Genomic DNA, 24723 nt, shown 5'->3' with positions numbered 1-24723 from the left:
ACTTTTGACTGACAGTCCATTTCACAGCTTCAGTTTAATACAAGACTTTATTAATAGAATATTTAAAACAGGATCAGCACATCTATTATACAAATTCCACACAAAATACTCAGACATTTCCAAGATACGGTCTCTGACACAGACGAGCAAAGCCGCTTCTGGTCAGCTCTTTGCAAAGACACTGACTTTAAAGCTGTGTTAGGAGGCTTCGGTACGGGCTACACATGCAAAGAGACTTGGACTTGCCCCTCGGTCAAAACATGAAAACAAAACCGTACAAGGCCACAAACGATCCAGAACCAAACAATTTTAAAAAAACAAACAAACAAACAAAAAAAAAACAGAAAAAACAAACAAACAAACAAAAAACAGCCTTTAAAAATAACATAACCAAGGAAATTCTGAACATACTTATTAGTTTTACAGAAAAACAAACAAAAAAAAAAAAATATGAAGACTAATGTTTTTTTTCCTTCTCCTGCACGTGTACACATGCATGTATTTTACTGCATGTACTGTGTGTCTATGCCGAGCTTCAGCAAAGATAAGCCTCTACAAATAACAAAGTGTTTCATTACATAGAAGTCCTGAGATTTCCTCTTTCCTCCATCCAAAGAATCAAATTCTAAAGGCAAACATCGTGGCCTTGCTTATTAAGTGCTTCTGTGCAGTTTTTTTTTCTGTAATTCTGCAGTGTCAGAGTTCATCTCATTCTGAATGAGCCAAGGTCAGGCTGATGTTCTGCTAAATGCAAAGGAAACAAAGATGGCTCTTAAGCCCAGAGGGATAACTCAAATGCAGTGTTCTGCTTCCTGGAAGCAGGAGCCCGTTGTTATCTGGGTGACAGGGGAGGGCTGGAGAAGCAGCCGGAGCTGCGAGGTGATTGGAAGTTGAAGGAGTGGGAAGGAGAGGTGGAGGTGGGGGACACCTTGCGTGGACTACTCAAGTCTCCATTATGGAGCTTCCACAGCAGCTCCTCGTTCTCCATGGACAGACGCTTGTTCACCTTGGACTCCTTATGAAGCGACTCCTGCAGCATGGCCTGCTCTGTGGACAGCTGCCTGTGGTGCATCAACACAAAAGACGAGTCAGAGATGAGCGGAGGTCTGAACAAAGCATTTCATCGTATACACGTAGCTTCAGGGCTTTTTTACTGGGGTGTACTGTGACAGTCAGTTGTGCTGCAAGGCTAACCTGCTCCAGAGCAGGTTCCAGATTAGAGAACACCACGTATGAAAACAACACCTACTGGCCAATCAGTTCTCTGGAAATGGGGTCAGCATTCCGGAAAGATCCCCTTGACCTCGGTATGCTGAGAGGAGGAGGATCTAAAATTCTTCAGCACTGTCTCATGTGTTTGTGTTTCTCTGACAAGTTTCATTAATAAACACATTCTTAGACTTTATTCCTTCCAATTTTACAGTTTTAGAAACATTAATATATTAACCTAAGACATCCTCGGACAACTGCTGCACTTTATATCACAACTGACTTTATGTCAAATTTAGACAGACTAAAGGCCTTTAACACACCTGAAGCACAAAATCTGTATAAATATTTTATGTTTCAATAATATTATTTTGGACACACCTAGTATTGTTTTTTCCAAACCAAGGTTGATTTTTCAGATTTTCTGGATCCAAATCAACAGATGTGACCAATCAGATCACTGTACTTGGCAACAAAGTGCATTCACAACTCAAATATGCAACGATATGAAAATAGTAGATGCAGAGATGCACAGCTAGATGCTGTTCTGGGTCAGTCGACTCTATAAAATAATGTCTCTGCTTACTCAGATGTGCCCCCAGCTCTGCCAACAAGAGCTCAAACTGACATCCTGAAATATGTACGCGAGCAGTCGTGACGCAGCTTCAGCTCCTGGATGAAACCATGAAATTATCACTGCTGCCTTCTTCTGAGAAGGACTTTACTAATTTAGCAGGCCTCTTCCAGTCTTAATGACCGAAGTACACACTTTAATTTAACAAAACACACACACACACACACACACACACACACACTTAATACTGAAGTGTGTGTGTTTTCTATATTTGGATGAGTTTGAATCTCAGTGACTTCCACCTGAAGGCATAAAGGTCACAGTTTTACAGCCCTATTTGACAAACAGTTGGGACGCTGTGGAGGCCCGGTGAGCTGCGTTCACAGTCATTTCTAGACATGCTCGTGAGTCCATGCAGCGATTTCCTTACAGAATCAGGCCTGTTTTTAATGCAGTGCTCACCGACGACCTCAGCCATACAATATTCCTTTCTGGCATTTTCCTTTGCGCACAGAGATTTCTCCAAATTCTCTGAATCCGTTGATGAAATTATGGGCGTCGACAAAGATAAGACAAAGCATCCCAACTTTTTTTTGGAATTAGGGTCGTAAAAGCAATCCCCCCCCCCCCAAAAAAAACGGTTCTACAACCCCACTGACCTCCTCAGATGGAAAAGGGAATATGAGTCACTTTTTAATACATATTTGGAATCTTAGTGAGTAGCTGCGGCACCAGGATGGTGGCGTGATCGATAGTTTTTGGAATAGAGTGGAGGTGCATTAGAGGTTAGGAATTATATTGGCACACAGGAAAAAGCTTGGTGGTCATTGCATACACTTAATGAATGCAGTAATTTAAAATGAGTCTGTTCAGCTGCTTCACTCTGTGGAATTAATCACTATGAACCCATATGGCGGACTCCTACCTTGAAAGAGCAGCGTGTTTTTCCATGCGGGCTTTGAGGTCTTCGTTCTCTTGCTGGACTTTTTTAAGGCTCTCGTCTAACTTTACATTTTTCTCTGTCTGGAAAAAAAATGAATGAAGAGAGTGAGTTTAAAAGGGAAAGTCTCAGCAGCAGTGCTGAACTTTAAGTTTCTTTATCGTCTGACCAGTTTGTCTATCTCCATGAGCTTCTTCTCCTGTTGGTGGAGCTGTGTGTTTTTGATATCCAGCACCACTTTGAGACTTTGTAGCTCCTGCTCCAGATACAGAGTGTGAGGGTCCTTCTGTGAGTGAAAAGACATGGAGGGAAATTGCTTAGGATACTTTATGAAGCCCCAAAAAATACAGACCATATATGGGCGGCGGGTGGTGGTGGGTGGTTAATGAGGCAATCCATTACTGATCATGTGTAGTTTTATTAAACTGCTGCTCGTGCCATTTTTTCTGAATAAGTGTATTACTAACAAATATGGAGTGACGGGGTGATGTGAGGTAGTTAGCCTAATTACTATGCCGGGGCACAATACTGAGTACAATTAGAGCCACTTTACATTAATGAGGAGTGGCAGCCTTACTGTACAACAGCACTGTGGGAAAATTAACTCTGGGTGGGGAAGGAATCTAGTGCATATGTAACAGAAGTTAACTCATTTCAATTCACACCTATTCATACAGTAGAGAAGAGTTAATGAGGGTTAATTACTGAACAAACACAAATCATGGCAGACTCGAGAATGAAACAAAATATCAAGACATTTTTGCATCTGTTGCAATTTTATCTTAAATCTATGTTCCACCTTTCATGCTCGGGGGAAACGACACCAGAGTCACAAGATGCTTCTGTATCAGATCTGAGCTATAATAAGCACAGATTACCTGACTGTTTTCAGCCAGCTCTTTCCTCTTCCTCTCCTCAGCAGTTAGCCTCTCATTTAGAGCATTATTCTCTGAGGTCAGCTCGTCAATTTGACTCTGTGGATGTACAGCACAAGAAAGACTGAGCAAACCATTACAAAGTAAGCTACAGTCCGGTTGTACGATGACTTAAAAAAAGCAGAAGAGGAAGCTCACAGAGAGAGAAGCTTCAGCATCTTTCAAGGTTTTGTCCAAAGCCTCCAGCTCCTGGTTGTGGACTTTCCTGAGCTCTGAAAGGTTTGCAGATTAAAGTATCACAAAATGAAATGAACACAATGAAAATGCATGGAATAAAAACAGAGACAAATGTTCCAATATTTAATGCCTGCATTATGCAGGTGATGAAGAATATTTGGATTGTTCTCTCACCTTCCAGTGACATCTCATACTGCTGTTTAACACACTGCAGCTGCTCTTCATGGCTTTTCTCGAGGTCCAGCTTCATGGCTTCATGATTTGCTTTAAGCTCTTCAATCTTTAAACAAAACATAAAACTAAATAAAATTGACTACTAGATAACGTAGGCTGTAAATCATCTTAAAATTTGCCAAACTAAGAATCAGAAGATGCTGTAGAGACAAACCTGCTGCTGCATGACAGTTTTGGACTTGTCTGCCTCTTCCTGGTAGGCACGGTGAACTTTGTCCCTCTCAGCCTGGTAGTAGGCCTGCAGCCTCTTCTCCAGCTCAGCCAGGTCATTCCGGTGCTGTTCCTGCAGTTTGTGCAGTGCATCCTCCAGAGCAACACGCAACTCCTCATTCTCCTTCTCCAGACGCTCAGATGAATGAACAGAGGAAACTGGAAGGACAAAGTTTTATCATGGTGAAAGCTGACAGCTTGCATTGTATTCAGCTACTCTGTTGATTAAATATCAGTCTGTACAGCTGCAAAGTCAGAGGAAAATTTTCATTAGTAACTGTAAGAAATCTGATGTGTCCTCTAATAAAAGCCTTTTTAGCAAAGTCCTCGTCGATGTGAACATGTGTCACCAAATGCTCTCCAAAAGGAATGGAAAAACTGACTTTCAAGGGGAGGTGCCTCTCACACTTGAGCGCTGATGCCAGCTACACTGCATGTCATTTCCAGACACAAGAAGAAATAGAAATGAGTCCAAATTCTTTCACAACATCTCAAGGCAGATTTCTTAAAACATTTCCAAGATGATCATTGGCCATTTTATCCTTTATTTGCCATTGATGGCTTTTGTTTTCCATCTCCAAATCAGCCTGACAAGTTCCAAACTGTTTCCACTGACAAGTGTTTATATCTGGGCTGAAGTGGGTGAGAGAAGCAAACTCCATAAACTGTCTGCAGCTCAAGTGTCTGTGCACAAACAGTGCAAATATCTGTCAGCTGGCAGGTCAGTCAGTGCACAGAGAGACTGATCGTGTTAAGACAGTTATGAAGAACAAAAATCTTCCATGTTAAACAGGTTGTGCTCCTCTAAAATCAGAATACTTTAATAGCTAAGGAAATTATGTGGGTTACAGTTGATCCAAAACAATAAGAGTAACAGACTGAACCAAATAATACAATAATGTATTATTTATTGTACAATTAACACTAATAAGAATGACAAAAAAGCTAAAACATTCAGCACTTGCAACTATGTGCACCTTCAGCAGTGGCTGTCAAATGCTGAATCCAGATGTTGCTCTGTAGTGACACATGTGTGGCAGGTACAATTTGATGTTCTCAGGGTGTCACTGCACAGTGAATGTTTGTAGATCATTTCCAAACCAAAGGTAATCTCCCAAACCAAAAAATAGAAAAAAGAAAGTCAAGCAATTACATTTCATTGCCTGAGCATGAGGATCCACCTTATCCAGAGTGGAATAATGGCAGCAGATCCAGGAACAGAGGCCAAGCAAACGAAGGGACAATCTATCAGGCTTTGGCACGTACAGTTCAACAAAGAGGAGCAAAGCGTTCTGCAGTCATGTGACTTTAATGTCCAAACCCCTCCACATAAAACACCTTGTGGCTCATACAGTTTGGGTGAGATGGGGTTTGGAAGCAATGCAAAAATACCATCAACAAATTGCTCCTTGGATAAGTAGAGAAGCTGTAAAGTACACATATAAGGAAATTAACTGAAAGGGAGACAATATTCCTAAAATAATTCCAACAACTTCACACATCCAAACAAGTTTACAAAAAGTCTGCCTGAGGTGAATGTAGCTTCCCAGAAATGAAGAATGTGTTTCAGTGCAAATACAACAGCGCTCAGCATATAAGAGCAGTCATGTGGAAGTCCCGCGGCTGTGAGGGAGGGGAGGGGCCACAGTACTACTGCTGCCCGAGGTAAAAGAGATAAAGGCTGGTGTGTGAGCTGTGTTTGAGTGTGCTCCGGCCTGTTTGACAGCACTTAAGCTGGACATAAAACACGGATCACTCTCTCCAAGAATTCACAAGGCCTCATGTGGTGTGGCATTCCACCAGCCCCTCCTGTGTGGGTTCAGAGGTCAGACTGCCACGCTGTGGGAAATGGAAATCACTCTAACAAAAAAAAGACAAACACAACCAACCACTTGCCTTGGCAACTGATTTTCAGTGGACAAAACAGTTAAGTAAAGGAAGTGCTGCAAGGACAGCCTGTGTGGTCAAAGCTTTATCTGCATCTGGAAATGATAATCTTTAGTCATGAAACACACAAAAGTTAACCCGTGACCACAAACAGGGCATGGCATTAAAGATAAAGTCAAATCACCCTTAAAGATTTCCTTAATTTCTACCAACCTGAACAAAAATCTAAACCTAAGTGATTAAAAATAAAAATCCAGACAAAGTTACTAAATGCAAACCTGCACCAGCAGTGTTTCTTTACACAGCAAACACTTAACATGAAGCCAAGGTGACCCGACTTACCCAGCTCTTCTCTAAGATTGACCAGCTCCTGGGACAGCTCCCTGCACTGCTGCGTGGCTTCATCACGCTGCAGGGAAGAAAAAGGTAAACAGTCACACACACACTCGTGTATTTATTACTGCAGCTCTGTTTCAGCACAGTAACAAGACTAAATTGTGACAGTCAAGATTACAAAAGGGGAAATGCAGGTAATGCAATCATCGAATTACTGCAGTTTTCCTACTAAAATACTGCCTTGGAAATACGCACACATAAAAACCACCAAGAGCAGCAGCAACAACAACAACAACAACAACAACAACAACCACAACCAGCAAACGCAGCTAACAAGAAAAAGCCAGAACAAGTGATACTGAGAGGAACTGAAAAAAGAAAGAAAAGAGAGAAGAAACTCCCTTACTTCTCTCTTTCTGAGTCAGTTTTGCAGTGGAAAGGCTGTGCTGTAGCTGCAGTGCTCCTGCTAGACTTCAAACTGACGCATAGATGATCCAAAAACTGTTTATCTCCCGTCTATTACGTTTCACTTACTGTCCCGATTCACATCAACAACCTGACACTGTGCACAGCACACCACGTACCTGGCATTATTTAATTATGGATATGAGAAATCTGGCAGGTAAGACAAGCCAAACATCACCTCACTGATCAGTTTACATTAGCAAATACGTGTTCACCCTGTCCTGCATCTATTCCTCACTGCAGAGTGGAACAATGTAGAAGCTAGTTACCCTCTCTGCAGCGCAGGGAGCACTAAGGCATGCTTTGCTGCCAGAACAGCCCATTGTCCAGCCTCAGCCAGAGGCTTGGGTGCTGGAGTCCCCCCCCGCGTACTCCAGGACAGACAGTGGTCCAGGTGGGCGCGCCACCTCCTTCCAGACTGCTCTGACTACATCTGAGGCAGGACTGAAAAAGCCGCTTCCCTGGCTGTGGTGAGTGACTGCAGAGTGCATTACCGTATTCCATCTAAAACAACAGAAGGGGCAGGCTAAAGTGTGCATGAGAACAGCCTCCTCAACAGTGAGGTGAGGTCACTTTAAGACAGCAGTAAAGGCAGCCGGAGTGGAGCAAACATAAATTGTTCAGAGCTGTCTGACATCAGGCTGCTGGAGTAGGACTTGTGCTGTGCAGTGACCTACCCAGGGGATACATGGAGAGGCTTCATTACCACCATCCCCCACCATCCTAACAGATTACCCCTCATCCCTCTGCACAATTATATTACATCCTGCTGTAGAGCTACAGGCTGCACGGGCATCGTCTTTCTATAAGATGATGATACAATGCTGTGACAGGAAATTTCCAGCTTCTGTGTGATTTATGTTCACTGACCGTAAATTGTGTTGCTCACCAGCATTTAAATATTATTTGTTCACTAGCTGGCAGTATAGAAAATGTCTACAGTTCAACTTGCTTACGTTTTCCTCTTTGAATTTAGTTCCCATCAACTACAATCCCACAGTGCCCTTTTATTCTTAAAAAATATATAAAAATATCACATGATTTTCACCCAGGAATTGAACAACAACAACAAAAACCCAACTTGCTACCATGCAGCCCTACAGTGTAAGCAAAAAATCTGCTTCATTATCCAAAATACAGATCGTTTTGTCAGGCAGTGGATGCTTTCGCTAATTTAATTTGATATCGTTACTCAGCACAAACCTCTGCGCTGCACAACTCTTATAGCCTAGTCCAGAGAGGAGAAATGTCCCTCGTGTATATACCAGTGACTGATGTAGATCACGTTCCCGTCTCCTGGAAATATTGAGACTTAACGAGCAAACAGAGCATAAATAAAAAATTTAATAAATAGCTAAATAAATAAAGATTGTATTTTGGATATTTTGTAATGTGCTTGCATTTCTGTGCTAAGAGGAAACCAGTCTTATAGCATCTCTCTTTCACCCTGTCAAAACAACACTCTGGTGGGGAAAGTGTTAAGAGAAGGCATGGCAAACACCCCATCCAAACAGATGATAAGAAACAGTCCTCGCTTAGCTCTTGGCTGCTGTTCATAACCATATCAAGTCAACAGCTGGGGCATTCTCAAAGTGTCAGGGCCAGGTCCAGCTAGCTATTCTTGGTATGATCAGTGACCACCAGATTTCAAAGCGTAACACATCTGAACATTAATACACCCGACATCCAAAATCACTAGATCTGTATCTCACAATCTCAGTGACTTGAGATTACATATAAAAGGCAAGTCCCTGCGTCTGATATACTGTAAGCATTGGCATTAAATAGTATCATCTTATAGGGGTAGCAAAAAGAAGCAGGACATGCAATAGTTAAAGTTGAATCAGTGGGAGGAGACTTTTGTATCCTAGAGGAACGAGCGTGTTTTTAATATTTGTTGATGCATTCAGTTTCACAACCCAGCCGTCCAAACAGAGGGGAATGAGGCAAAGATCAGTGACACAACATCACACACTGTGCCTCATACCAGCTGTCACATTACATCACATGACACGAGCAGCGACTTAAACGCATTCTGCTCCAAATGTGTTTCTCATGACTGCACTGAGACCACATGAAAAATATCTATTATGTTTGCATGTAAACAAAAACAAAGTTTTGAGGATTTAAAAATATTCACAAGCTACTAAAATACATGTATATAAATCATTTTGAAGCCAGTTTCTAGTGCTCATCATGTCAGCTGTACGAGAAGTACGCAGTGCTTAGATGACACCAGGTGGAGCACATCCACTTGTCAGGGTTAAAATTATGGCTAGACTGAGGCTGTCCAGTGAATCAACTTCTCAGATACAAACTGATAATAAATAAATAAATAATGATCACTTAAATTTGATCTTTATAACTTCTCTGTGCTACTGGACACTGGCCTTTCAAACTAAGTGAACCAAAGCGTTTTAGCCATTTTGTGGGAGCATGGGGTAAATGAGGACAAAGAAATGGTGAGAGGCAGTGGTGGGAAAAGCCTGAAAAGTTTGGAGTTGGACACCTGCACCAAACTGACTCCACCCTGAGTAAGGAAAGGCATGACTCCATACTTCATGAACATGCTCCACCTTCTGGCTTTTATTTCTGTGTGGAAGAATTCATACTGCAGATCAGTAAGAACTAGACGATGTTTCCACAAACTAGCAGATAAACTTCAGACATTAACAAAAGTATTGAAAAATGAATTCCAGTGGAAATAATGTGCAGTAAACCACACAAGCTTTTAAAGACGTTATTGCTGTTTTTTTGATTGCTTGGAATGATGAATCATGTTAAAGACAAAAAGGTCTCCTGGACTCGAGTCCCCTGAGGTTTCTCTTGGCCAAAGATGAACTCTGTCGTAACTGCAGTAATGATAAATTTGTCTGGTGTCAAAATCTGGAGTAAGTCAGAAGTAAAAGGAGTTGCTGAAATTAAGGCCAAAGGAAAAACCCACAAAGGTGACAGCGTGCATTACAGCTGAGAGAAGCAGTGGCTTCATGTTCTGAAACTACTGTTAGCTGCAGAGCGCCCTAACTACACCACAACAAACAGAGCTTACAGCACCGGAGTGCTAAATGAAGATTTACAGACACGAACATATCAGTGTCTGACCACTGCAAAACACAAAGTGACCAGGAGAGAACAATCCTACCAGACCAGACTTTTTGCCACTGACGCATAACATATATGATGTAATCAAACAAAGGCACTCCTGAATAAACCCAGAGAGCTGAAACACTGTGTCCTGCAAACAGTACTTCTTCTCTTTGAGAACACATGGATTCAAACAAAGAGACAATTTCACTTACATTATCTACATAGTTTTGCTCTGACAACAACTAAATAAGGCAGTGTGATGGTTGGGTGGAGTACGACTATTAGGATAGATCTGCAAAAGCCCTGCAGTAAGCATAACCATGAGCCTAGAAGCATAAAAGCAAGTTTAAACATACATATTTAAGTGCAAAGTAAGTCATGCTTGGCTACCTGTACAACCTATGAACTCATGTACAACTACACATAAAACAAATGTTTTAAGGGGAGACTTTTGGGCTTCTTCTGGGATGCAGCCACACCTACAACTATTACACACCAAAACAAAAGACAACAGCAGGACTGTTTAATACTGGACAACATCCCAGTATATCTGTGCTCAACCTCTCAAACATTCAGTCCCCGTGCTGTTCCTGGAAACAGTAATGCCATTAAGTTTCCCCTCTGTCAGAACACACGATTTGATGTTACGACACTTGTAGTTATGATTCAAGCACAATGGACTTGTGTATGTGTAGAAAAATTATTAGCTTAATATGAAGAGCAATTTTTTTTTAATGTGCTTACTGGAACGTCAAACTGAACTCACTGCTCAATAACAGTTTCCACTCTGAACAGATGATCATAAGAAACTAACGTGAGCCGAAACAATAACTCACTGAACTTAATGATTGCCATGTCTCAAAACTAACCAAATGTGTGTCATAAAATATACTTTATAAACTGCAAATGCAAGTGTTTTTATGAAATAAATCAATTCTTAACCTCGTTCAACGTTTGCTGCAAGACAATGGAGAGTGCTTCAAATCTACAGTTACTGGCTCTCAGGAGTCCTTTGAGCTGCTGGACGTTCTGGTTTATTCTGTCAACCTCGGTGAGACTCGCTGGCACTGCATCCTGAGGCCTGTTGCTCTGGTTCTGCTGTGATGCTTGCTGTTGGGGGTGTTGTTGGTGGGAGCCAGCTTTGGATTTGTTCTTGTCCACTGTGGGAAAAAAATAAAATAAAATGAGGCTTTCGTGTCGTGACAACCCCGATCATCAACAAACTCCCCTCCATAATCACTGCAGGTGGTCTGACAATACAGTACAAATCATGACACTCATGTCAGGTGCACATTTGCAACAAGGTCCGAGTCAAAGCACTTATGCATGCATCTGTCCAATCAGGCAGTCTGATGAATCCCAGCGCTGCTCCTCTGATGGCCCCGAAGGGAAAAAGGGAAAAAAATAATAAATAAATAAAGATTCACTGAATACAATTAGATTTTAGTCTAGTGCTCTGCAGGCACTGGTCTCCAAGGACGGCTTATTTTAGCAAGGCCAGCGTTGATCAGCCTTAAACATACATCACTGATATGCAACAGCTACCATCAGTCCTACTAATGAACACATTGTTTACTCTAGTATAACAGAGGAACACCTGACTGAAAATTTCACTACACATGCTGTTTTGTGGAGAAAAAAAACCCAACCAACCAACCAACCAACCAACCAAACACACAAGCTCCAACATCAATTGACAATGGACATGTACATACTAATGGACATGTTTCATGTTAGCTCTTAAGAGACAGTTTCATGACATAGTGCTGAAAATAGCCTGGGACATGTCAGGAATCCCAGCTTTAATGACTGGAATATACTGCTACTACATGCAAGAAACATGAAAGTCAGTTAAGTTGACCTTTTGGATACACATTTTTGAATTAAGTCACACTGATCTTGAACGTATGTAACGAATGTAAGAGTGTCATTTTTGAGTCAAATTAAACATTGTGACAGCAACTCATTCATTAATCAGATTTTGGAGGGATGAAAGCGATGCAGTCTTGCTCTGAGAAACTAGAGTTACATAAAAACAGATTCATCATTCTGCAGCCATAAAATGTTGGCGTCATACAGACAGACTTGAGTTTTCAAAGCTCTGTATCCGGATGTGCAGCTTACTTTACGGCTTCCAGAGTAAACTGTTCAGCACGAGCGTCAGGCACAGCCTTTAAGACAAACAAAATGCTCTTGTTCTGCAACAACTACATGTGTTACAACTGTTAAGACATACTGCACCATGGGCGCTGGTTTAGCTCAGTGCGTTGAGCGGGCGACCACATGCCATATGGCTGAGCGCGGTCAGCCTGGGTTTGAGTCCGACCTGCTGCATGTCTTTGCCTTTCTCTCTTTCTCCCTCTCTCTGCCCCCACTTTCCTGTCCTTTCTTCACTGAGGCTATCAAATAGCAAAAAAAAAAAGAAAAAGAAAAAAAAAAAAAGACGACATACTGCATCATTCACGGAAAGATTCTAAATATTTAGATGTTTGGTTAGCAATTGTCACCATCGTGTAGCTGGAATCACAAGACTTGTGATCCTGACTAAGTTATGTTTATAAAAGACTGACGTATGGGACTCAGATGATTCAAGACCAAACATTTTTCCTGAAATAATACATGGAAATATGTAGTTAAAAACACCAGCAGGTTTTCAAATTCCCAAGCTTTTGTTTTCAGTTTTAACGTTTTACAAACCTTCCGTCCATTTGAATTACATTTAACAGACTTCAGTGTCTACACCGTTTCTTTTTTGTAAACAAAGCTAAAACATGAAACACAAGTATTTCAATATGGATTTTGTTCATAGTTTAGATTTTTTTTTTATGTTGTACTAAATTGAAAGTCCTTTTGATTGGAACTACAAGTGTTTTGCAAACCTAGCAGAGGTTTGTTTGAATTACAACGCCCTCTGCTGGCTGGAAACTAGAACAAATAGAGAACCTCTCAACTTCACCAACATGTTATATAAACGTGCTTGTGAGGAAAGGAAAAAGATTATCTACTGTATCATATGCTTCATACATTTACACATTCCAGGCTGTAAAACGGTTTAAGTGAAGCATTCACTTTTCCCCTGTGATGATGACCCAGTGTAACACTAATACAAACTCAAAACATTAATGAAATATTCAAACATTAACAAAAGTATTGTCACGGAGTTACTATTAACCTTTCTATAATGCTTTAAAAGCATCGTGTCACTTTTGCTTTACATAAACACACAAATCTGCACCCACATGACATTTAAATTTCCTTTACATAAGCACATAATCGCCTTCTTTGGCTACTGCTCCATGGCAACAGAGGACTTACAGCTATTCTCATCCAAGTGTCTAAATACAAAATAATGACAAGCTTCTCATTTCATTTCAGACTCAAAGAATAATAACTGTACCACTCTAACTTCTATACTTAAACAGAGAGCTTTAATGACTCCACAGCATTGTGCTCTGCTGGTGTGAGGAGATATCACGTCATAGCACAAAGCATGATGGATGATGAGACCCCTCACAATCAGGGGCTTGTTACAGTTCTTGGCTAACACAGTAAGGGGCACAACTCTAATAGTATGACAGTGAATGAAAATAAGAAAAATGCATGAGCTTTAATACTTGTGAATCAGTGATACAGTAGCAGTTTAGAACTTAAAATAAAGAAATGATACCATTTAATTACAAGAAGGATACAAAATGCTTCCAAAATTGCTTCATAAAACAAATTTATCACATTTGAGAGAGGAAAAAAAAGTACAAGAGCTTTAAGCAAACTTGCAGTTCTACAATTATAACAAGACTCCCATGGAGTCACTTAGACATAAAGAACCAAAATAACCCTGGCACATTTGACTGAAACAAGAGTCATAGAAGTCCCAGTGGGACATCTGGATACATAATCAGTGCTTGAAGATAATATAAACAAACACTGAATGTCAAAGGGAGAGAAACAAACAAACAAACAAACAAACAAACAAAATTACAGTTTTTGGTTAAATTACATACTTCAGCCCAGTGTCACATGTTTTGGAGCCATCTGCATTGCCAATTAGTATATAGCTAAAAATGGATTTCATAAACTAACACCACAGATCTACTTGAAAGGCAAACTGATTGGCTTGAATACAACGGCACAGAAACCGCTCAAAACGTCATAATAACACCGACAACAATATTTAACACCAAAACAACTGACAGACCTGCTTGGAAAACCACAGTGTTCTTCCTGCATCCTGAGAGCAGCTGAATATTTCGGAGTAAACCTTTGGCTGTCAGACGCACGTGGATGTTGGACAACGAGAGCTTCGGAGACCATAACATCTCAAAAACAATGCAAAAGAACCGAAGTCTTCAGCTAACAGTTTGATTTAAAAATCAAAAACCCGTTTCACGATTCAGATGGTTGGTGCTGGCTAAGAACCATGAGCTGTGGTGCCTCTCAGTGCATCATGCCTCAGGTAACAGCAGCACTGATAAGGTCTGGTGGAAAATTATTAAATAAATCAATAAAAAGCAGTAGTAACAGCTACTCCACTGACATGGCCTTGAAAAAAGTGAGGGCACCCAGTTCGGCATGGCAGAGGTCCCAACTCAAAATTTAATTCCCAGCTGTGAACAGTAAAGGGTCAAAGCCGGGCCAGTGGTCGTGGCACAGTCTGAGAGACGTGATAAGGGCGGGGGGGCAAAAATCTCTTAATCCTCTGTAAAGTCAGCCGTCAGCTTTTCACAAAAATGCACAAATCTCCCAAAGCAGAGCAAAGCAGCATCTCCAAGCTGGATGATGGCGGTCCTGTAGTGCTGCCAGGATGCCAGCCAGGGGAGAGAGTAGAGGAGGGTGGGGCTAGGGAGCAGAAAAACGGGTGGGAGGAGCAACCATGAGAACATCAGCCAATGGGAATTTAAAGTTGCCAAGGCATTACTCTCTTTCCCTGTGTCCCTGGCAGTGGGATAGTAATAGATAACAGAAGCTCATGGCAAGGTCAGTATGATGACAAATCAGGTTTAATTTAATGTGTGTTCCAATTTAGCTTCTGCTCAAAGACATAATCCACTGACACCATAAAAGACAGCAAGAGATGAGAAGCCCCAAAATTTCAAGCACTGCGTATGAATCACAGAGAGCAACTCTCAAGTCCAAAGCTGGGTTGACTAATATGCCACACGTTCCTCGCAGCAGTGGAAATATGAAACTGTTAGTCATTAGTAGACAGCACACTACCTTGTCTGCACAATTTGTTTGCCTGGTCCATGTTGTATTTATACTCACATATAGATTTCTTTAAATAGCAGCTAGATCAGTCGATAAGGCATGAGTGAGGACTGCTGTCCTAGGGTTGAGGAGGTCAATTATTAGAGAGGGGCTCAGAGTGGAGCTGCTACTGTTTCATATTGTAAGGAGCCAGCTGAGGTGGCTCAGCTATCTGACAAGGACGCCTCTGGGGCATCATGTTCTGGGCATGTACTACTGGGAAAAGGCCCGGGGGTAGAACCAGGGTACCCTGGACAGATAGCTCTCGGCTGCCCCGGGAACACTTTGGTGTTTCTCCGAATGAGCTGGACGAGGTGGCTGGGAGAGAGGGAGGCATGCCCCCCCACGACTCAGTCCCAGACAAACAGAAGCAATTGGATGGATTGATGGTTTAATAGGTCTATACATTTAGAAAATTAAAACTTCATCTGTTGCTGTTATACTTTAATAGTATATAATGCACTGTTTTTGTTTTGGTCCACCACACTATCACATGGAACAAAACCTACACCATGCTGATGTTTAGTTTAAACTTAGATAATACAAACGAGGACTTTAAAGATTCTGTAAAATACATAAGAATAAAACCAGTCTTACCAGATCCAACCAGCGTTGATCGAGCAAGTTTTGCAGAAGCTGTCTTTAACAGAGGACCAATTATAGAATTTGATGCTCCTTTTCCAGTGGAAGCAGCAGGCTTGTTTACCGTAGACAAAGCTGTTACAAGCAAAAGATCCAGGAGAGAAAAGAGGCTGGAGTTAATCTGACCCATAATGAAGGTGACACACTGCCTGCTGAGTGAATGACAACTGTGAAACAGAAAACAGCTTTTAAAACAAGTTTGAGGAGGAGGAGACAATTTAATTTAATCAAGATTAAACAGTGCTTATATCAAGCATCGTTACCATACTGTACAAACTTTAACAGCTTAGGTCACATTTATCAAGGTCATTAAAAGATAGATAAAAAAGAAAAATCAATGCCCTGTTCAAAAAGTGATCAATGGTCATTCAAAGAAGGCTTAAATTTAATCACATTTTACAATGAAAGACTGATATGTGTGGCGTGTGGTAGTGTGATCCTACTTGGTCCAGTGTTTTTCCCAGAGGTCGAGATGAGCCTTGCTTTCGGTACCACAGATTTGAATGGGGTTGCTTTGTGTGCAACTCCTCCAGAAACTGTTGGAAGCATTACAGACACTATTTAAATACTGCAATGTATGCCATGATGTTCTGAATGTGTCAAACACTGGAAATTCACTGGGAATTAGTATAACAACCTTCAGCATCACTAGTAGTTTGTCAGAAAGTCATTTGAAGCCATTTAGAGACAATAAAGAATATTTTAGTTCTAGCATGTGCAATGTAGAATGTAACAATGTAAATTAATTATTGGAAAAGAGTGTATTATAAGGAATGTTGATGACAAAATGACCAAAACAATAGCAAAAAGAATTGAATCTAAAATTTTTTGCACGCCAAACAAACGGTTATGTCATCCAAATTGATAAGATCCAAAACAGTAAATAATTCGCCATGGCAACCCCACTAATGAGTCAGCTGCTAGTCCAACTTACTTCTCCATAGGTTTCTATCTTTTCCATTAAATGCAGCTAACAAAGGGATGATGCAAAAGCGATAGGATCCAATGAGCAGGCAGGTCAAGAGAGTGAGGTCACAGCTGGATGCTGCACTGCCTTGTGTAAGTAAAGAAGAACTGTTGAAAACATGAGCTGGAAATTCCGTCCAAGTGCAGCTTCGAAGCCCAGTGTAGCCAGCCATTGGTTTTCAATCAGAAACAGAAGAAACGCTCCTTTTAATCCACCTCAGACGGCATCAGTTGTAGTGTATGTCTGCTCTTTCTCCTCCAGGCAACACTGCGTGTGAACTAGAGTGGAATAGGAGCGGTTGCCATGACAACCAACAAGGGGGTCCCCGACTTAGACAAATATATTCTCTCAGCCAATCAGAGAGCTCTATGCCGTTGAGGATTCGGGAAGCTCACATCAAAACATTGCTCCATCTATTCATGACACATCAGTACATTCTGATTAGCTGTTCAGAGCTCCAAAGCAGAAAACCCTTACAATGCAGATCATTTTCCACTGGTTTCCTGGGGTTCCGTTCATTCATTCAGCTTTATGTTTAACGTGTTTCTACATCCTTTCAGAAGAAATCAGAAAAATCTATGTTTAAGATGTCAAGCACCTATAATCATAGCAGAGGTGGACTATTGCAATCAGAGAAAGACTGCCCAAGGGGAAATTCCAATCCTAGCCAGGGCAAAGTAGGTCATCATCCTAGCCACATGTGTCCTTAAAAGCCCTCCAATAAACATCATGGCTAATCCCCGAAAAGAGTTCATAACTGTTTTTATACCTTTATATAACAGCATACAGGCACTATTTCTAGAAATAATATCCTATTTCTAAAAGCGACAGAAAATTCTTATTAATCTCACCTTGTGTATTCCCAGAGCTTTGGGATAGCGCATGCTGAACACTGGTTTGAGTAAGGCTCCTAGAAGGCCCCAAAGTCCTGTGTGGTAGTTTACTAACAGGGGTGGACCGAGGACCTATAACAGAGGGCTGAGTGGGAGTCTGAGGAGGTTGTAGTCCATTGACCTGGGGCTTAATGTTGGCTGCTGAGGCAGATCCCAGGGATGGCTCTCCTATTGCCTGTGCTCTCTGACAGCCTGGGGAAGGAAATGAGGTCAGCAGCATGAACCTCTTTATTAAGGATAAGCTCACTAATACATATAAAGAGTCATGTTCTAGGTATTTTTGATGTGTCAGATCCAGGTAAAGATAAGGATATTTTAAAGTTAAAGCTAAAACCACATTCAATGGCACAGAAACTAGAATGTGAAAGTGTGACTACTTTCAGTTTTAACAGTCACTGAAACATAAGTTTGGGAACTTTGAAATCTTACCAACTCTAAATATTTAAAAAAATCAAACAAACAATCTAACAACAATCCATAAACAAAAATGCTGTAGTTCAATATAAATTATATGTGCTGTGTGTACAGCTGGAACATGACATTTTACTGTGCTAAAGGTCCAACTGGTTTAAATATTGTCCTCCTTTCAAACCATTGCTGACCTCAAAAACTCCCTTTCATTCCCCTACTTTCCAGTTTGCAGACTGCTTCCCATCAGATGAACAGTCTCTCTCCTTTCCTCAGGATTCATTTAACAATAGCACTGAGTAAGCTGTCCATTTGTGACAAACACCTGAATAAGAGACTGGAGTTTAAAACTGATGGCTGAGCCAATACAGACTTTGCTCAATGTCACCCTCTAGTGGAAAGGAAATGCCATGACAACCTAATTCTAGTATGAAAGCACATTGAAAAATAATGAATTTGCAGTTGTTTCTTCTTGAAGTATTGGGTGAATATTATAAATGTTTATAGTCCTGCTTTATCAGTTGGACTACATGCCCAACCATGGTGCTTTGAGCCAAAAGGTTAAAAAGGCCTATTACACAACGCTGTTTACATAACAGAAAAATCCAGTTAAGAAATCCCTACTTTGTCCAAGGCATTGACTATGGCCTCCTGTCTAGTATTTTAATGCATTTATAGGTGAACTTTGCCTTCCTCAAGACAATAAAGTTTAACTTTTAACGTTTCTGAACTGTTGCCACAGACCAAGTTCAACATAACAGGTTTAATCAAGCAAACATGACCCATACCTGTAATGCTTGTCTGCTTGGATTGAGGTTTCCCTACAGCTTTAGGGATCCTGAATTCATTCATCCCCAGGGATCCCAGTCTCTGCCTGGCTGACAAATTGGTTGGTCTGGGACTGGCAGGTGGAGGTTGTGAAAGTGGTGTTCTCCTAGCAAGTCTTGGGGATGGTTGCCAAGGTACACATCTAGTCTTACCATCATCCAAATGAGCTCTTGCTGTCTCTGCCTGAAAAGAGAACAATTCTTCACTTAGTCTGCAAGTCTTGTGCATTTGGCATTTGGCCCTGACACAAATGCACACAAGAAAAAGCCCCCTGTAGCCCCCCCCACACCTCTGACACTCATACATACAGTGGCTTGCGAAAGTATTCTTATATCGTATCATTATTGAACTTTTCCACATTTTGACATATTACAGCCACAAACATGAATCAATTTTATTGGAATTCCAGGTGAAAGACCAATACAAAGTGGTGTACACGTGAGAAGTGGAACGAAAATCATACATGATTCCAAACATTTTTTACAAATAAATAACTGAAAAGTGGGGTGTGCGTAATTATTCAGCCCCCTTTGGTCTGAGTGCAGTCAGTGGCCCATAGACATTGCCTGACGAGTGCTAATGACTAAATAGAGTGCACCTGTGTCTAATCTAATGTCAGTACAAATACAGCTGCTCTGTGACGGCCTCAGAGGTTGTCTAAGAGAATATTGGGAGCAACAACACCATGAAGTCCAAAGAACACAGCAGACAGGTCAGGGATAAAGTTATTGAGAAATTTAAAGCAGGCGTAGGCTACAGAAAGATTTCCCAAGCCTTGAACATCCCACGGAGCACTGTTCAAGCCATCATTCAGAAATGGAAGGAGTATGGCACAACTGTAAACCTACCAAGACAAGGCCGTCCACCTAAACTCACAGGCCGAACAAGGAGAGCGCTGATCAGAAATGCAGCCAAGAGGCCCATGGTGACTCTGGACGAGCTGCAGAGATCTACAGCTCAGGTGGGGGAATCTGTCCATAGGACAACTATTAGTCGTGCACTGCACAAAGTTGGCCTTTATGGAAGAGTGGCAAGAAGAAAGCCATTGTTAAAAGAAAACCATAAGAAGTCCCGTTTGCAGTTTGCCACAAGCCATGTGGGGGACACAGCAAACATGTGGAAGAAGGTGCTCTGGTCAGATGAGACCAAAACGGAACTTTTTGGGCAAAATGCAAAACGCTATGTGTGGCGAAAAACTAACACTGCACATCCCTCTGAACACACCATCCCCACTGTCACATATGGTGGTGGCAGCATCATGCTCTGGGGGTGCTTCTCTTCAGCAGGGACAGGGAAGCTGGTCAGAGTTGATGGGAAGATGGATGGAGCCAAATACAGGGCAATCTTGGAAGAAAACCTCTTGGAGTCTGCAAAAGACTTGAGACTGGGGCGGAGATTCACCTTCCAGCAGGACAACGACCCTAAACATAAAGCCAGGGCAACAATGGAATGGTTTAAAACAAAACATATCCATGTGTTAGAATGGCCCAGTCAAAGTCCAGATCTGAATCCAATCCAGAATCTGTGGCAAGATCTGAAAACTGCTGTTCACAAACGCTGTCCATCTAATCTGACTGAGCTGGAGCTGTTTTGCAAATAAGAATGGGCAAGGATTTCAGTCTGTAGATGTGCAAAGCTGGTACAGACTAGAGGTGGTTTTTATAATCGATTTATCGATTAAAATTGATTCTGGCTTGGATAATGTGAAATCGATTCATTAAAATCCTGAATCGATTTTTTAATATAAATTTATTTTGCCTGAAATGCCAGAATCTCTGGTGAAATCTCACAAAATTTCAACAACCACCAAACAGCTAAGACAGTAAATGAGAGCAGGTACACGGATTCTGCACAAAGACAGAAACACACAGCGCGGATCAGAATCAGTGAGATGTCGCCTTTCTCACCTGACGGCACGGACACGGTCGGGGCTGAAAGCCGACAGCTCGCTGATTCCGATCTGTCGGCGGGTCCGCGCTTTGTGTTCACGCCCTTTTTGCGCTGATTCTAAAGCTGTTAGTTTTATCTCTCTCCAAACAATAGAAATAAAACTGACTGAACCAGCAGCAAAAGAAGATCCAAACTACACTTCACATAAATATCGTCATGAATTTCCTCTGACTTTTACGGTTTTGCTTCCACCACAATAAAAATCACACTTCATGCACAGCTCTCTCTCTCTCTCTCTCTGTACTGTTTTCTGCATTATTCGCTTGCTTGTTATGCACAAATCTACCGTTTACAGCCTGTCGGCCGCTGTTTTTTTCCATTTACATACTTCTGAAAAGAAAACCTAATTTCTGCCGTTCAATACTGAACAAATTTAAACTTTTTAAAATTATGCAAAATGCTTAGCCGTGTCTCTAATAAAACCGCTGTAACGTCAGAGGTAACGTTCATATGTTGATTAATGGTTTTCTTTCGTTTTTGATGTACTGCAGAATATTCTTATAAAATCCCAGGCCAGGAAAACCACCTTCACGTTTTTCTGTTTTTTTAATCTTCAGCTACTTTGACACAAAAGCATCTGCTGTGACGCTCACACCTTTGATAAAGTCTTGCGTGTGTCAGCTTCGTTTTTATAGATACAAAAATATGTAAATGTACTGATCTGAATTATAATATTTCTGACTGTCAAAATTTCCCAGATTCAAATCAAATCGAATTTAATCGAATCGATTCGGGACCTTGTGAATCGGTATCGAATCGATTCTAGAAATCAGTGACGATACCCAGCCCTAGTACAGACGTACCCTAAAAGACTGGCAGCTGTAATTGCAGCAAAAGGTGGTTCTACAAAGCATTGACTCAGGGGGCTGAATAATTACGCACACCCCACTTTTCAGTTATTTATTTGTAAAAAATGTTTGGAATCATGTATGATTTTCGTTCCACTTCTCACGTGTACACCACTTTGTATTGGTCTTTCACCTGGAATTCCAATAAAATTGATTCATGTTTGTGGCTGTAATGTGACAAAATGTGGGAAAGTTCAAGGGGGCCGAATACTTTTGCAAGCCATTGTATTCACCTTCAAAATCAATGCTCCATCTACTCACCACGAGGCTTATTTTCTTGACCTCTCTGGAGGAGTTTTGAGTAGGGCCATTTACGTCCTCAGTCTGTACGGCCTGTTTATTCTTGGAAGAACAGCTCAGGTTCTTTGCTTTGGTTTGTCTCTGGTGGGTGTCAGCTTTAGTAATGTAAAAACTAGGTGAGAACTTTAGAGTTGTTTGCTTCTCCTTAGGTGTCCTGGATGTTGATGACGAACTCTCAGATGAGCAGCGAGGCCGTGTCTTGAAGACAGAAGACTTGTCCCGACCCAAAGATGAGCCTGATCTGGCCACAGCTTTGTTTGACACACCCTTCTTTGGAGTTGGTTTGGGGCCACTTTTACCCGGGGATTTTTCTAGGGATGAGAAGCTGCTCTGGCTGCAAGCGTGCTGTGCAGAGGTTTTGGATACTTGGCTGGAAGAGGGCCCCTCTGTTTGAGAGCTGGGTTTACTGCACTGGCCTGCTGGGGTTTCTCTGCTCTTGCCCTGGCCATCCACAGCAGTATGCTCACATGACTGTGTCACTGTTAATCCCAAATTAGCAGCTCCAGCATCCACTTCTAACTGTCCATCATTAAATATTTTACTGGTGGCAGAATCAGATGTAGTGCTACTTTTTCTCTTGGCAGGAAACGTAACATTTGGGGTTCTTCTCAGGGATTCAGTACGTTTATTCCCCAAATTAACTTCTGATTGTCTATGTTGTGACACAGTACCTGGCACTGAGCTTTGCTGTGGATCTCTTGTTATGACTTTGGATTTTACATGACTGAAGTCAGGTTTGGGAAACCTTTTCATTTCTATTTTCTTAGCTTTTCTTGCTGTAGGTGGCAGTCCTGGGTCTAAACACTGTTTATTAGTGACAGACATTTGCTGCTGTTTAACAGGGTGAAGTCCTGGGCTGCTCACATTTCTAATGAAAGAAGACGAGAGGAGGTCGTTTATCTGGTTCTCAATGTTTTGCACTGGAGTGGAAGTACAAACACCCTCGTCAATTTCCTGCGTATTTGACAGAGTGGACACAAAGGTCTTGCCTTGTTCTGGTGTAAATGCCGCTGAAAATGGGGGCAAAGGTTCTGCTTCAGCACGGGTACAGTTTGCCTCTTTTCCATAGTCTGGAGAGGTTTCACAGATAAACGTCGTGAAAAGCCCCCGTTCATTTCCATTTGGCAAAGCTACAAAACAATTTGATGTTGCCATTTCATTGTCCTCATCGAGGAGCTCCTTGTTGTCTGCCTGAATGAAAGTCGCACCAAGACAAGGATGGCCTGTGTTCTCCTCTGGGACTCTCTCTGCGGGTTTGTTGCAGATGTCTAGAGTAGTGGTCGACAGCAGGTTTAATACAGCAGGTGATTCTGGTCGACGTGCAGCTGGAGAGATGGATGATTCCTCCAGGGAAGAGACTAATAAGAGTGACTGGTCCTCCAGACAGAAACTATTGCTCCTCATTACCATTTCCCCAGAGCTCAGAGAGCAGCAGTCATTCTCATTGGATCCCCTCCAGGATGCCCCACATGAACTTTGAGACATTACAGTATTGTTACTTTCATCCCCTCTGTGCCTAATAAAAGCCTCCACGTCTTCATTGCTCATGAGGCTCAAGTTTTGTTTCCAAAAATTAATGCCATCATTCACAGGTGTGGCAATGAAGGTTTGATTCAAGTTTGGAGTCACACCAAAGAAGACATCCCCATGTGTTAAGGTGGTATTGTAAAGGTTATCCACAGGGGAGCCCTGGCTAAGGCGATGTTCCAGTACGTTAATGTCAGCAGAGCTGCTGGCTCCTCTGACATTCATGTACGAAATACTACTGCTGGAGTCAGGTGACACAGACGTGGATGGGTGAGTCTCAGAGGAAAGGATCAGCTTTATGTCACTGTGAGGTGGAGGAACCATGCTCTCCGGTTGGTCACTGGCCATGTTTAAGGATTCTGATGGGGTTTTTTTTTCCTTGTGTATCCTAAGTGCTGAACAGCTTAGTTATGCCTTCAGCTGGCAGCACTTTAGCCCATTAAAATCTGATGACCAGGGAAGGATTTCTGTAAAAGAGGAGAAAAAGAAAAAGAAACCATTTTGGTGAAAGCAGCACCACAGCCTGTCAATACATTTGTATGTTCAAAGAACAGCATAAAAGCAGCAACATACACTGACCAGTCACTTCATTATGTACACCTGTTTAACTCCTCCATAAAGCAATTATCTATTAAGCCAATCACATGGCAGTAACCCAAGATATTTGACAAATATGCTGAATTTCAACCTGAGCATCAGAGTGGAGATGAAAGGCGATGCAAGTGACTTTTAACGGGACATGATTGTTGGTGCCAACTGTGGCAACAGTCACCCAAATAACTCATTACAACCAAGGTATGCAGAAGAGCAACCCTGAATACACAACTTATTGAACCTTGAAATAGAAAACAACACACGATGCCACTAATGTCAGCTAAGAGCAGGAAACTGAATCTACAGCTCAGCAAAACTGGTGAGCCTGTGTGAACAACCAACCCAAACAATTTGTAATCTTTTCAGTATGATGCATTTTATATTCAAACTGAGAATTGCATGAAAATATCACGGTCAGTGTTGATGTCTCTGTAGAATCATGATTTCAAAAAAGCTTCAATGCAAGGA

General features: G+C 41.6%; 1 protein-coding gene and 1 long non-coding RNA gene across 7 annotated transcripts in view; both read right to left on the bottom strand.

The window, feature by feature from the left end:
• Nucleotides 1-28: 28 nt before the first annotated feature.
• Nucleotides 29-24723, bottom strand: part of mtus1a (microtubule associated tumor suppressor 1a) — a 28478-nt gene continuing 3783 nt past the window's right edge. For 3 of the 6 annotated variants that reach the window (XM_005460492.3, XM_005460491.3, XM_005460493.4), the window contains exons 2-15: nucleotides 22096-24128; nucleotides 18997-19219; nucleotides 17759-17992; nucleotides 16384-16476; nucleotides 15896-16015; nucleotides 10997-11214; nucleotides 6509-6575; nucleotides 4224-4438; nucleotides 4010-4115; nucleotides 3797-3870; nucleotides 3602-3697; nucleotides 2893-3009; nucleotides 2709-2806; nucleotides 29-1061 (exon numbers count right to left, since the gene is read on the bottom strand). In XM_005460492.3, the coding sequence (XP_005460549.1) occupies nucleotides 833-1061; nucleotides 2709-2806; nucleotides 2893-3009; nucleotides 3602-3697; nucleotides 3797-3870; nucleotides 4010-4115; nucleotides 4224-4438; nucleotides 6509-6575; nucleotides 10997-11214; nucleotides 15896-16015; nucleotides 16384-16476; nucleotides 17759-17992; nucleotides 18997-19219; nucleotides 22096-24009 (3804 nt within the window). In that variant the 5' untranslated portion in view covers nucleotides 24010-24128 and the 3' untranslated portion in view covers nucleotides 29-832. Of the gene's footprint in view, nucleotides 1062-2708; nucleotides 2807-2892; nucleotides 3010-3601; nucleotides 3698-3796; nucleotides 3871-4009; nucleotides 4116-4223; nucleotides 4439-6508; nucleotides 6576-7236; nucleotides 7436-10996; nucleotides 11215-14249; nucleotides 14891-15895; nucleotides 16016-16383; nucleotides 16477-17758; nucleotides 17993-18996; nucleotides 19220-22095; nucleotides 24129-24723 lie in introns of those variants that run through there. The other 3 variants (XM_005460494.4, XM_019346034.2, XM_019346030.2) reach the window with 3 other exon arrangements.
• Nucleotides 4768-6502, bottom strand: LOC112842132 (uncharacterized). The gene is made up of 2 exons (XR_003213795.1): nucleotides 5433-6502; nucleotides 4768-5346 (listed from the first exon to the last, which is right to left on the bottom strand). It is a non-coding gene; the product is annotated as an uncharacterized LOC112842132 (long non-coding RNA).

This window comes from Oreochromis niloticus, linkage group LG2 (assembly GCF_001858045.2).
Source record: "Oreochromis niloticus isolate F11D_XX linkage group LG2, O_niloticus_UMD_NMBU, whole genome shotgun sequence".
Taxonomy (NCBI): domain Eukaryota; kingdom Metazoa; phylum Chordata; class Actinopteri; order Cichliformes; family Cichlidae; genus Oreochromis; species Oreochromis niloticus.
The sequence above is the reverse complement of the archived record's forward strand: the minus strand, read 5'-3'. Positions and strand labels throughout refer to the sequence as shown.